Source organism: Tachypleus tridentatus, chromosome 2 (assembly GCF_004210375.1).
Source record: "Tachypleus tridentatus isolate NWPU-2018 chromosome 2, ASM421037v1, whole genome shotgun sequence".
In the NCBI taxonomy this organism is placed as follows: Eukaryota; Metazoa; Arthropoda; class Merostomata; order Xiphosura; family Limulidae; genus Tachypleus; species Tachypleus tridentatus.
The window spans coordinates 99,130,529-99,145,098 of record NC_134826.1 but is presented as its reverse complement, the minus strand read 5'-3'; the positions used below and the strand labels follow the sequence as shown (position 1 = coordinate 99,145,098).

The following is a 14,570-nucleotide window of genomic DNA, read 5'->3' as shown; positions in this document are numbered from 1 at the left end:
ATTGAACGAAAAATAAACTGTTTATAAATAAATAACCAAACATAGAAAGGGCAGAAAGTGTTCGTGCGTCTACTTTAATGGTCAGTTGTGTAGCCTTTCAGGTGAATTACTTGGCGCAATCTCTCCTCATAGTCCTCCATGATCGTTTGACAGTACTCGACTGGTATTTTCTTCCATTCTTCTTTACAGAAGGCCTCCAACTCTTGCAAGTGTTTCGGATGACGCTGATGAACCCTGGTCTTCAACTCATGCCAAATGTTTTCAATTGGGTTAAGATCGGGTGACTGCGGTGGCCACTCCAGAACGCTTATATGGTTCCTATGCAACCAAGATTGCACATATTTTGATGTGTGCTTAGGGTCATTGTCGTGCTGAAAGATCCAACGACGTCCAAGCCGCAAGTTCCGAGCATCATTCTTAATATAAGTGCCTAATATATCAACGTACTCTTCTTTTTTCATGATTCCGTTGACGCGGTGAAAGCTGTTTGCACCAAAAGAGCTGAAGGAACCCCATAGCATGATCAAGCCACTTCCGTGTTTTACTGTAGGGACGGTGTTCTTTGGAAGATTTCGTTCCCCCTTCTTACGGAAAATATTGCGAACACCATTGTGGCCGAAAAGCTCGATTTTAGTCTCGTCTGACCAAAGAATACTCTTCCAACAGGTAAAGGGCTTATCTACATGCTTTCTTGCATACCTCAATCGTGCTTCTAAATGAACAGGCTTTAAATATGGAGTTCTACGAGGACGGCATGCTTTGAACCCAGAAGAGCGTAACACGTTCGTAACTGTAGAGGTGCTTACTTCAACCCCAGTTTCCCTTACCAGTTTCTGTATGTCATTACGTGTTAAACGTGTTCTACTAACTTCTCTGGGAACCTTCCTCTTGGTTCTCTCTGGAATTTTGGTTGGGCGTCCGGAACGAGGAAGGTTAGCGGTTGATCCTGTAAGCTTAAACTTGGCAATTATGCTTTGAACAGTAGATTTCGGCACTTAAGTTGTGTAGCAATACCGAAAAGTGACACACGAGACTCGTATTTTACAATAATTCGGTTTTTTTAAATCACTGGACAGTTGTTTTCTGTTCGCCATGATGACCAAGCAGATAATGACGGAGACGGCGCTAAATTGCCGGAAGTACATTTTTTGCTGGCTAAATTCCAATAATTATGAACCCAGTGCCTAGTTCTGGAATGGTATAATGTAGTTTATTCCCCAAACTAAATAAAATTTTTACGGGAATATTCAGTTTTTTCACACGTCTGAAAAAAACGTGTCGGGCCCGGCATGGCCAAGCGTGTTAAGGTGTTTGACTCGTAATCCGAGGGTCGTGGGTTAGAATCCCGGTCTCACCCAACATTCTCGCCCTCCCAGCCGTGGGGGCGTTATACTGTGACGGTCAATCCCACTATTCGTTGGTAAAAGAGTAGCCCAAGAGTTGGCGGTGGGTGGTGATGACTAGCTGCCTTCCCTCTAGTCTTACACTGCTAAATTATGGATGGCTAGCGCAGATAACCGTGAAGTAGCTTTGCGCGAAATTTAAAAATCAATCACTTTCTGTCGTAACTGTATAACTAATATCACATATTATTTTCATTTGCTGGACTTGTTAGAAGAAAAAATTAAAATATTAGTAACTTTTACTAGTATAAAATATGAGCCATCCAGAACATCAGTATGTAACTTATAATATTCATTTTCAACTCATTAGAAAAAACAAAATGTCAGCACTGATAGCCCTGTAGTGTAGCTTTGATAATCCGTAATTCAGAAGTGATAGACAACATGGCAGACAGCTAGTCAACACCAACTTTTGGGCTACTCTTCTATCAACGAAAATCGGAAATGTCGGTTAAATTAAAACGATTCAACGATTGAAAGGGCAAATGCAATCAATGAGAGATTCGAATTTGAGACCCAAAAGTTGCAAGTTGAGTACTTTAACCGCGTTGATCGCCATAAGAACATTTTATTCTGAAGTACTTCAATACTAATGAAGTACACACTCTAATTTTGTTGTTTTTAGACAGTTGTGGGGATCTGATTTGTGAACAATTTCAGAATAATGACAACGTCTACAGATTATTCTGTGTTCGAATTATTTCAAGTAACTGTTAACGCCTAGAATTTATTCTGTTATTCAACTCCTTCAGATAATGCATTTAGTTAGTTTTCGAACTTCTTCAAGTAACTGAACGCTCAGGATTAATGTTTCTGAACTCTTTTAAGTAATTGGTAACTCTTAGACTTTACTGTTTCAAACACCTTGAAGTAACTGGCAACACTTAGACTTTGTTCTATTTTTAAACTCCTTCAACCAAATGATAATGTCTGGACTTTACTCTCCTTTCCCGACCTCATTTAAGTAACTAATGACTGCAGCCTTTATTTTGTCTGTAGAAGCCATCAGAATGTTATGCATAATGCTTAGAAATTTTCTTTTGTGAAACTTCAGATCGGCCGTAATATGCTTTTATCCTCAATTTGTCATAACAAAATGAATTAGAGAATATGTTTTTTAATATATTTGTGGGAAATATGCATAAATATTTCTAATATGACAGTGAAGTGTATTCTCAGATCGAAGATAACTGCTTATATGAATAAAATAAAACAATATCATATCACTTGTTTAAACCTTGTGAGATTCATACCAGTATGCTAACATTCAGGCCACTACATTAGTATTGTAACCTTTAAGTCACTATTAAGTTACCAGGTTGTGTTTGTATTTACTTTCAGTATTATAACCTTTAGATCACTGCTTAGTTTGCCTAGGTTCACATGATGTTTTATGATCCTTATTGATACAGTAACATTTAGGCCACCGCTACGTTTACCCAACTTCAAATGTTGTTTTATTATCTGTATTAGTATGATAACATTTAAAACATTGCTTGGTTTAACTAGGTTCACGGACTGTTTTTTATAAAAGGACTCTAACAACGATTTCGGGTTTAGTTTGATCTAGTTTTCAGCGTGTCATGTTGCTCTTAGAAATGTTCAAAATTCGAGTCGCGATGTCAGTAAACAACTACAAACTTTCAGCTGGTTACACGTTATAAGAATGGCAATCAACTTGTTTATTAGTTTCAAAGCTTGGCAAGACCAAAGTCGTTCCAGGCGTTGATGAATTACTGCCTACCTTCCCTCCGATCAGCAGTTTGGCAATAGAAACGACTATACCCGAAGAGAAAGGGTTTTCGATCTAGTAGTTTCACTGACATGTTGCAAAAAATAACTTTCAGACTCGACTCAAAATTCAAAATATTTGATAAGGTTTGCACGTTTCATTTAGAAGCATTTGAAAAAACATTTCTAATAAATAAACAGAAGTAATTTTATACTTTTACTGTTATGGTTCAGTGTTGAATGAAGCGAGAGAGCCTTGTGACTTCGTCCAAGTTAGTACAATTTATAGTGGTTCTTCAGTTATACATTTTATTAATCACGTTCGTGAAAGAGCAGAAACACAATAAATGTGATAAGCAAATCTTAAAGTCAACGATAATACAGTAATCCAAATACAATAACTACACGCCAAAAGCTTTAAAAAACACGAAAGCAGGTTTGCTGGACAGCTACACGTTATACTTTTACATCTCAGTCAAACCCTTTTGTAAGAAAACATGAACTTTAATCATTCACATTAAATTGATATGTTTAGCCGAAGTAACAAAATATTCATTAAGTTATCCCTTTCTTGATTGCTGAATGTAATATAAAACGTGTGTTGTCAACTTAAGTTTAAGAATACTTGGGTTCTTTTCTTAATATCAAAGTTTAATATTTTAAGCGGTTTTCTTTTGCCTTGTTTATTAAATACAAATCTGTGCTCTTCTCACCCTAGGGCTCGATCGAAACTTGACTTTTTTAGAGCTTTAAGCCCTGAAGCTTACCGATGAGCCACCGGCGACGTTTTTAACAACAATAACACAAAATGTTTTTGAGGGTTAACGATGCCGGTGAAACACTCCAAAAATACATTAAGAATCATATTTCCTTCTTGCTGAAAGTGAAAAGTTGGGTGATGAGAAAATTCACTGCATTGTGTTAAACGTTCAGCCTTCTGCAGCTGAGCTTTGAAAAATGATTAATATCATTGTAATATTACTTATTATTTACAAATAAAGGTTACCTGTTATGAGTAAAGGACACTCCGAATATTATACATACCATTTCTGAGTTGTTTTGCGATAATTCAAATTAACACTCTTTTACTGATGCTTAATATCTCAGATGTAAATTATTTGATAACCTTTGTGATTATTCTTATTACTTTAATCTGATATATTTAGTTCCTGGATGTAGTGGTTTATATTTCGACCCATTCCGCAAGCCCAAGAGGATCAGAACCGCCTTTTCTCCTTCTCAGCTACTCAAACTGGAACACGCCTTCGAGAAAAATCATTACGTAGTGGGTGCTGAAAGAAAACAGCTTGCTCAAAGTCTAAATCTTTCGGAAACTCAGGTATGGTTAAAAAAGTCCAAGCCTTACTGAAATTTAGATATGGTTCTAACAAAGTCTAAATTTTGCTTAAACTCAAACATGGAACTCTGTCCATTCCTTAAAAGTGTTTGTTTTATATTAAGGTATAGATTGAATCTCACATTTAACTTACATGTCAGCAGAGTTATTTAGTAAATAAAACTTTGGAAATCTTTTTTTTTTGTTATTCACAATATTTTTCTGTTCTGACTCTTCGTAAATTTGGTGCAGTAAAATTATTTTTCTGTAATGAACAACTTCTTTGTGTGGTATTCTATACGCCTAACATAAATTAAAAAAATAAACACGTGTTGTATTTAAACTTATCTCGTTTTCCACTCACAAAAATGGCAGTGCATGTTTACTAGGTTCACCTGCCCATCAAAACTATGTAGAAGCAAAAATAACGTCTTTATCATTGTGGCAGTGTGTAAGATAGCGTGATAAGTTTTGCAACCGAACCCGTTACTTGTCTTACTAGTGATTTCTGTTTATAAAAAACAAGAAGAGCGAGCGTCACGAATTTTACAGTGCAACAGATGTTTGTAGGGATTTTCATTTAAAACTGTTTAATTTAATGCAAACGATTTTAAAGCTAGGCTATTCCATAATTGTTTTTGTTTGTTCACTTGCTTCCTCAACGCAATATATATGGGCTAAGCATGCAGGTGAGCATCTTATAAAGGCAGATCGTTTTGTAGACAAAACTACGCGGATTATTCAGAAAGACGTGTGCCTAAGGGTTCTCATTGAATCTGTTGTTTTTAGGCTTACGGTTACTACACAATACTCTAGATTCAAGCCTTGTTTGTAAATAGTGAAGCTGACTTCTGATTAGACTGGAGCGCCTACGAACCAATTTTCAACACCCAGCATATGTTTGTGTATATTAGTGTGGTTCCACCACCTGCCTTAGTGAAGTTGAAAAGAATTAACCATAATCTCACGGTATCCTGTGAGAAAAACTAATAGTTTTGAACAACTATTTTTTTTTGCCAACAAAAAACTAAAAGAAGCCTGGTGTTTTAAATTTATGCTCATTTTAATGCGAAAAAAATTACATTTTAACAACTCTTGCAACGCTAAAATAATACTCGATATAAGTTTAATCAGTGAATGTGTATTTAAATACATGTTAAAAACTTCGTTATTTCTGAATCTCTTAAGACCAACTACTGTGAAAATGGTTTCAAAATATTGAGATATTACCATAGAGATTATACTTTTCAGTATACTTCAACTCTCTAGATAGGCCTTAATTTTAACTTTCCTTCAATCAATATACATCATTTTATATTCATAAATTCACTGATTTTTCGCATTTTTTTGAGGCTAAGGAAATATTGCTATACTTTTGTTCTGATTATTGTTGATTTAATTATTGATTCTATTTTGATTCGTTGTCTTACTTCCGGTTGATATATAATCTCTTTTGTGACAGTGTGAAACTCCTTAAGCTCACCATTGAAGTAACAATGTTTTAACTAAATTTACTGGCGTTATTTGGTGACGAATGATTTACATTTTAGTTCTATTTTACCATACACAAAAAATGGTACTTGTCGATGTTGAGGCACATTTAAAGATAACAGTAATGTTTGTACGTGATACCAATATATATAAAAAAATTAGTATAGAGCGACTTAACTAAAACATTCAAGGTAAAATCACGAGAATGGCGTTATAAAGTGGTTTAAAAACGACTAAGGTCACTACTTTTTTGAAGTGAAAAAATAATTTGTAAATAACTCAGTCAGTTCTACCTTTAGAGTAAAGAATTTTCAAACCGACTTAACTTACTCTTACTATAGATTTTTTTTTTCAAACTAAAGATACACCTTCTTTCTATTAAAGAATTTTAAAAAGTGGTTGAGTGCACTCCTTCTGTGCAGTAAATAATTTTAAAAAGACCTGTCCTGATCATTGTTTTAAAGAAATGACTTCAATAATAAATTATCTTATTCCTTTAAAATAAAAAACAAATATAAAAACCAAGTTACACTTTCTTTAGTAAAGAATACTAAGGTCAAGTTGAACAGGAAACAACTAATTAATATTAAATATTAAAACAAACAGAAAATGCTTTCCATTGGATCAAAGTAAAAACATGCTGTTAACATGGTTTACGGCTGTGATTCATTCAGCACATTCAATTAAATCTTAATACAGAATACCAAAAATGACTCGAAGTAAATACATTTACCACCATCGTAATTATGCATATTAAAAATAGTATAGAATAGTTAAAACAGCCTTAACATTGAACATTACAAATAACACAAAATACGTTTAATACAATTTTAATGTTAAACATCTTATGTGCCTGTTTGTCGTCCTCGATTTGAGAAGCTGCACATGAAGGCAAAGTTCAACATTTTCTTTTGAAATGACGGGAGAAAAGACATGAATATTCTGATGCCAAATTTTAATTCGCAATCGAGATATTCTATACTAAATTGTTTGGAATTAATCACACTAACGTTCATATATCAATATGTTACGTAACGTAAAGAATGAAAATGCAAAGTTAGTGTCTGGTATTGTTGAGGAAATGTGTAAGTAGCTTTGGCTCTGTGTGAAACCAAGAGTGAAACACAATCAGCGTTTTTATACTCTATGAAACTATTTGAATTGATAGTTTATCTTACACTTATTCTTACTGGGAACGGGTACTTCTGCCTGTTTGAAATAACACTGAATACACTTAACACCATTTCAATGAAGAACGTGGTATATAACATAGAATGCAATTAACAAAAATGTTAATAACAAACATTGTTCATAATACAGAATATGTTTCACATAGTTTTACAGATGAACTTTTATAAAGACGTACAATACATTTAACAAACATCTTTATGATGAACGCTAAAAATAACAGAGGATATACTTAATACTATCTTGATACTAAACATCTGAAAATATCACCGACTACGTTTAATGCCAACTTGCCATGACACGTATAGTAACTATTTTAATAGTAAGTATTGGAAAGAATACAGAATGAAACTACTGTGTTATATGACTTGAATAATTTCGCTAAGGAAAAATATTTTCTGGAATTCGATTCGAATCTAAGCTTCTTACTCTGCTGAAACCATTGAAATTACTTAAAAACATTAAATATTTATCCCACATAGCATTACAAATATTAAGGCTAGAGTTTTTTTTTTTAAATTGCAAATCGCCACTTTACAAGTTATGTACAAAATATAATCTTAATGGACAATGAAAATGGTTAGCTTCTACGTGGCCGAGTGGTTAGTTGGGGTGTCGGAGTGCGAATCTGAAGTCCCAAAGTTCGAGGTGTGATGCTACTGACACGCTTTATTTCTTCTTTGTCAGGATTCTGTCCATGTTTTGGACAAGGAGGGTGAGGTGCAGCTTTGACCTTTTCATATTACTAACTGTGGACGCGCTTTAAAAGTGGCGGTTAGTCCCTGTACTTGGCTAAGAACCAGATAAAGCCTATTCAGTAGCGATTGTTGCTGGCTGATTCCTTTATCTCTGGTTTGTAGTTCAACAGTAGGGACGACTATACCTTTCTAATCCCTAAAAGTATCTAAGTCAGCCGTTAGCCTTTGTATGCGTAAAGTGCTACCCATATTCAGTTGTTCAATTACGTGTTTCGATATGTCTAGAATAATGGAACATGTGTTCATTATTCTGCACATTGTTAAGAAAACAAAACGTGTTTATTTACTTAAACGTACCGGATCAACTAGACTACTACCATTTTATTAAATTACTTATTTTTATACAATACAAGAACAAAAACTACTGGTTATATGATATCTAAGTTTATATTCATACAAAAAATAAACCTTATTATAATCGCTTTCAGATAAATTCAGCTAAAATTCAGGGTTCTATCCCAGCTTAGTTCAAAGCTTAGATAGTCTATTATACAGCTTTGCACTTAAAGTTTCATTATGGTTAGTAATAACGAATATAGAAATTTGATCATATTGAAGAGCAGTGATTAGACCGTCTTGAATACATATTCTAGTTTATGCTCAAGACTGGTTGCACCATTTTGATTATATATGATAATAATGAATACACATTCTGATTACAAAAAAACTGATTGTGTTTAGTAATAATTAATACAAATTGTGGTTTACGTTCGACACTTATTACGTTACAATGAGTATGTTCATTGATAAAGAACACGTATTATAGATTATGTTCAATAATGATGAAACAATGCGTACGTCTCATTCACTACGGAGGGCGACAAGAACAATATCATAAATATTATATACCTTGTTCTAATATACTTAAATTCCTCATTGTTATTAGTTAAACTTATGAATTTGAGAAGGGCATGGCCTAGTTGTTAACATGCTCTGGTCTTTCAAGCAGAGAATTTATCATTTTTGTTCCATCATCGCAAAAACTATCTCTGCACTTCGGGACTTTAGGTGCATCGTAAGAGCGAAGCTCGGTCCAACTTTATCATTAAGCAAAAGAGCCCAAGAGTTGACGGTGAGTATTGACTGTCTTTCCCGTCATTTCAAAATTAGGAACAGCTATGTGCAGGTTATGAAGCTAGCCCTTGTATTGTTCCGTGCGAATATTCTGTAACAACAACTGCAGCTTATAAATTTGTAAGATGATGTAACCTTTCTTGTCGTAAGATTAATTTCATATTAAAACTTAACGTCATGTAGGAGAAAATATAATTTTCCTTTTTTGAGTCCGTAACTTAGCCATAAATGTGAAGCCGTTTAACATTAGCTTATTAATATTTTTCCATAATGATGAGTTTATGACGCATAGAAATATGCAATTAAAGGTTACGAATAATTTAATATTATACATTAAATATGTAAAAAAAATAAACACTCTTCGGTTAATTTCAAAAACTAATAATTCGACAAGATTATAGAAAAGCGTTTTTTAAAGATAATTCTAATGATATCACTTTAGTATAAATTCATCAGTTGGTGTTTCCACTTTGAACGACATCTCAGGTGACACTTTGCAAGACCTAAGATCCAAAAATAGCTAAACCTATATGAAACTGTGTCTATTCTTAACCAAATAGTAGAAAGTGTGGCTAGAACGTGAAAACATTTTCCAAACCATAACTCGAAACACAACCAATAAGCCTCGCAGAGCCCTCAGAATAAAATAAAAAAGACTAGTGTGATCTTGTAGCTCAATGAGCACAAGTCTTTGGAAATATTGGAGAATAATAAACTTATTCTCAATAAATGTTTCTTTAGGATAATTACTTGTGTCAAAACAGTGGTAACACCATTTTGGAATGTGTAGTACATTAAGTTACACATTTTCTATTGTAGTCTTAAGTTTTGGATGTTTTGCTTTAAAGAACTCCAAAAAACATGGTATTATGGTGTGCCTTGTTAACTTACTTGCAATGTACACAGTTTATGCTGATCTGGAAAACTAATTTTTCATTTATTCTTATGTACAAACTAATTTACTAAAAACTAAATGCTCTGAAATTTCAATCGTATCAGTAAAGATGCATTCCTAATGAACAATTTATACTTCGTTAGGCTAACCTATTGACCAAATAACGTGAAATGAGTTTAGGAAATAAATAACTAGTTGTTTTTCATATACATTAATTATGAATCTCTTTATTCATATTCTAGTACAACTACCTGCACTCCTTTTTGTCGTGGCTCTTTGTTATAAGTTCATTATATTTGTTAGAAGCCCGTAACTTCTCAATGGCTATTGATTCGTTAAGACCGATTACCCTCTGCTCATCTAAACACTTTCTTTGTCATGACTTTCGTATTGATAACGTATTCCACGCAGGCGTTGCAGGAACAATAGCAAAGAGTCTTCCAATTAGGAACCTGTGAGTTCTGTTGCTTTGTTCTATCCACAGAACGTTTAGTTGCCAATACGAATCAGGAGGAGCGTCTGAACTGTAACTCATTAGTGCTGACGAGGAACATCACCGGGCCACTAATTTGTGGGTGGAAACCAAGATGATAAGGCAGACAGGAAACTGGTATAATTTATCTATTGAAACTATCACATGTGATTGCATACAGTTAACAATTTCCGTAATTTTGCATAACTTGTTTTGAAGTGTCCACACCCAATGACGAGCTGAAGAGCTGTTTAATCCGCTCTTTTATCAAACAAGCATTGTTATGAGTGAGCTGATAATATCTGTAACTTCAATAGATATCATCGTCTCTTCCTGCTCTTACTAATTAATGACCGAAGACAAGTGTAACCTGAAATAGACTCTTCGACACATTTAACAAGCTCAAAGCAACTTACAACCTACACATTTCTAAAAACCAAAAGTTCGCTTACATCTATGTTCAACGCATTTTTAGGAATCAGAGACGCTTCTGTTGTAAAACAAAAGCAATATATAACAAAAGTTGTACTGCTCTGATGTTTCTCTAAAGAAGGTCATTAGATGTCGATATTTTGCAAACTATTATCACGAGGTGGGAATATTTCGCTTACTAAGATGAAGAGGTTATTCGCTCAGTGAATCCATAAAATGTTAATATTGTTCTCGCATTATTATTGAGTATAGTTTCCCATTATAAAAATAACTAATAACAAAAGAATTATGAGAATAGCGAAAGGAGGTCAACTTCTTTTTGTGTGTATTTTCAACCTTAATAACACATTGTACGACACATGAGCTAAGCAGATGGGTAACAAACTCCAAAGTCCAGTTAGTTACAACGACTAACGAGATGAAGAAAAAATAGTCAGTACCACTCGTCACCTACACGGCAACACCAAATAATGTGGGTGACTGTCATTTCTATAACGCGCTTTGATGGTGTTCACAGTCTAGTTCAATTGTAAATTAAGTACTCTGTCCGCTTTAATATTTTAAAAGAAACAGTTTCATCAGTAGTGACTTACAAATGAAAAGCTTATTGGTGAATATATTCAACAGGAACATTCAATAAAGTAATCGTGATGATGAAAACATTATAGTTATATCTTACATTTAAATTATCATAATTTGTTTCAGCATATCATTTACGATAAACCCACGCACCTTTTCTGTGTATTTTATCATTTTATAACCTCCTCAAATTTCGCCGCACGATGGCGTGCTGGGCTGTGCGTGCCAACGACCGTGTTGACAAGTGTTACGTAATTTGTACAACGCTTAAGCCCTTTCTTTCAGAACAATACTCAGTGAAATCCAGTTTCGTTGTTGTAAGTTTCCCAGGTGTGCGTGATAACTCCCAAAGTCAGTTTCTGCAGCTGTAGTATGAGTGATTTTTTTCTGCTTCCGACATATCAAATATTGCCTCAGATATTATTGTAGCAAATGTCAATTTTTAAGTATTAATGTTTATTTAATTTTGAATTTTTCTTACATTTTTAATAAAATAGTGAACACTTAGCACGTATTACCTTCACCTCTTTATAATAAAAGAATTTTGAAAGAATCATAAAGAAGAATTTCAAAAATTACAGAGCCAAATGATATTGAGATCTCTCAGATCTGATCGAAGTTATTTTTTGGAATTAATATGTAACGAGCCATTTGATCGTTCCCCCGTGACAGAGCTGTATGTTTACGGACTTACAACTCTCGCAACTGGGTTTCGATACCCGAGGTGGGCAGAGCACAGGTGTCCTATTATGTTGTTTTGTGCTTAATTATAAACAAACAAATCAGTTGCATCATCTACATTCAAATTTTAGAAATTTTCAAATTTAAACCTCTTTAACGTGGTCGTTTAAAATATGCACAATTTTGTATATCCTGTAAGCCTTAAGGCTAATTTACTTGTAAGTGAGCAAATTTTTTCAACACTGAGTACACTTTTTCTTTCGCAAATATATCAGTGACTAACCTAACGTTTCTCATATTGGAATGTAAGTCAGACAGGGTTCCATTCTGAGATGATCACACTATTTCTTATGTTTCCTGTCCTTATCTTATCAAACTCTTCGTTTTCCTTGTTTAGTTTTTAGGAACCTCCTCTAATGTCATCACATGGTTACATGTCACGTTCGTTTCACGCTTTACATTCATCTCGGTGACATCATCTTCTAGAAACGAGAAAAACAAGGATGTTTATAAAACTATGTCTTCGAAGAGAAACTAGAACCAAGTGATTTTTCTGTCGAGCTAATTTTCTTTATATTTTTCCTTTTTAAAATGCCCAACGGACTTTAGCATAAAATATACGTTGCATATTGATTGACTAAGTGAGACGGTTGTAAGGTTAATAGCTAGCATTTAGCGTATTGGTTGTATTCTCTCTTTTACTGGTTCTAAATAAAACAAAAAAAAATGAAGTAGTTCGATAGTTTAAGTTTTTACTAAATGTTTTGCTCTATATCCATCGATTAACCCTTTAGCTTAATACAAGAGAGGTATACGGATCAATTCCAAGATCATAGAGAAATTTAAGTTTTTGGTCGTTTGATAAATACGAAATTATGTATGTGAGAGGAAGGTGGTTGTTAAAAAGTATTTTGTTAGCATTAGCTACGGCCCTTTCAATTAGATCTACAATACCATAACTGTTTGACTAATCTAGCAATAAAGGTCCTCTCATAAGAAGATCTGTTTGACATATCACTCACTATATGGAAAAAACTTCATTCCTTAGATATAGTCCATTCTCTCCCTTATAAATTACAAGATATATTAATTATCTATATTCTACACTGTAGAAAAAAAGATAAATTTATATATGTCGCAAAATATCATGGGCTGAGTTTTTACAGTTTTAAGTCAAAGAACAAAGAACTTTAGCAATTTTAGAACCCGGGCGTGAGGAAAGTTTACCAAAGAAACAAAGTACTTTGTTTATTTACATAAAAGTCAACTGAAGAAAATCTATAGCAGTTGTGAAAGAAATTTCTTAAATGAAAATTCCGAGAAAAGAGGATGAATTAACTTTCAAATTTATATTACTTATAATACCAACAATGGTGAAGTGTGGTCTTTGTTATCTTAGTAAAAAATAACTAATAGCATTTCACCTGCACACTCTCTGTTTCTTACGCCGTAACTGACGAGACAATTCGCAAACTGCTTATGTCGACTGAGCATTCACACACCTCAATCGATTGTTTGTTTGTTTTTGGAATTTCGCACAAAGCTACTCGAGGGCTATCTGTGCTAGCCGTCCCTAATTTAGCAGTGTAAGACTAGAGGGAAGGCAGCTAGTCATCACCACCTACCGCCAACTCTTGGGCTACTCTTTTACCAACGAATAGTGGGATTGACCGTTACATTATAACGCCCCCACGGCTGGGAGGACGAGCATGTTTGGCACGACTCGGGCGCGAACCCGCGACACTCAGATTACGAAGCGCACGCCTTAACGCGCTAGGTTATGCCAGGCCCTCACCTCAATCGAAACGTTGTTTATAAAAGGTCTAATAAAGAAAAGTTCCTTACAATTTATTATTAAACTTATTGTGCTATAGTATTGCCCAAACTAGCTAAGACGTTTTGTCGTAAATGCATGTAAATAGTGAACCGTTGGATGGTTGGTTAGAGAAAACTTTGCGATAGTCACGGATAGTGTGTATGTACTCTATGCACTGCAGGGAACCGAGTACCGTATTTTAGCGTTGTGAGTCCACAAGGTTATCGCTGACCCATTAAGGGACTCACTTCGCTTGGAAAAGATTCGAGAACAAAAAAATAGATAAAATAGTATCAGAAAAAGTGGGAAGACAAGCTAGCAAGGCCCACATTCGAGTGAGACATTTATTAGAAAAAGTGATAAGTAAAATGATAATGTTGTAAAAGATGTAATTTATTAAGAAACGACACATAAAGCTTAATAGTTCTTAAAAATAAAGCAGTAAAATAATTGGCCAGCGAATGTTAATGAATACATAAGTAAGTGATTCAAAATTCCTTCTGTGAAGAGTTATTAAAACACAAGAAAACTAACAATAAAATATGTTACATGGTGAATTTTACTGAAATACAATGAATTTTGTAAATACAGAAAATCATTAAAATTATTTATTTAGTGTGAGACTGAAGAAGCTATTTTTACTAGAAAAATTTACTAAATAAATGTTAAGAAAAATAGAATAAATCTAAACAAAGAATTATTAAGAATATAACG

The 14,570-nt window shown here is 34.0% G+C and overlaps 1 protein-coding gene across 1 annotated transcript in view; it reads left to right on the top strand.

The window, feature by feature from the left end:
• LOC143244672 (homeobox protein EMX1-like) overlaps positions 1-14,570 on the top strand; it is a 66,775-nt gene that overhangs the window by 26,693 nt on the left and 25,512 nt on the right. The window contains exon 2 of the mRNA XM_076489769.1: positions 4,301-4,473. Within this exon, the coding sequence (XP_076345884.1) occupies positions 4,301-4,473 (173 nt within the window). The remainder of the gene's footprint in view (positions 1-4,300; positions 4,474-14,570) is intronic.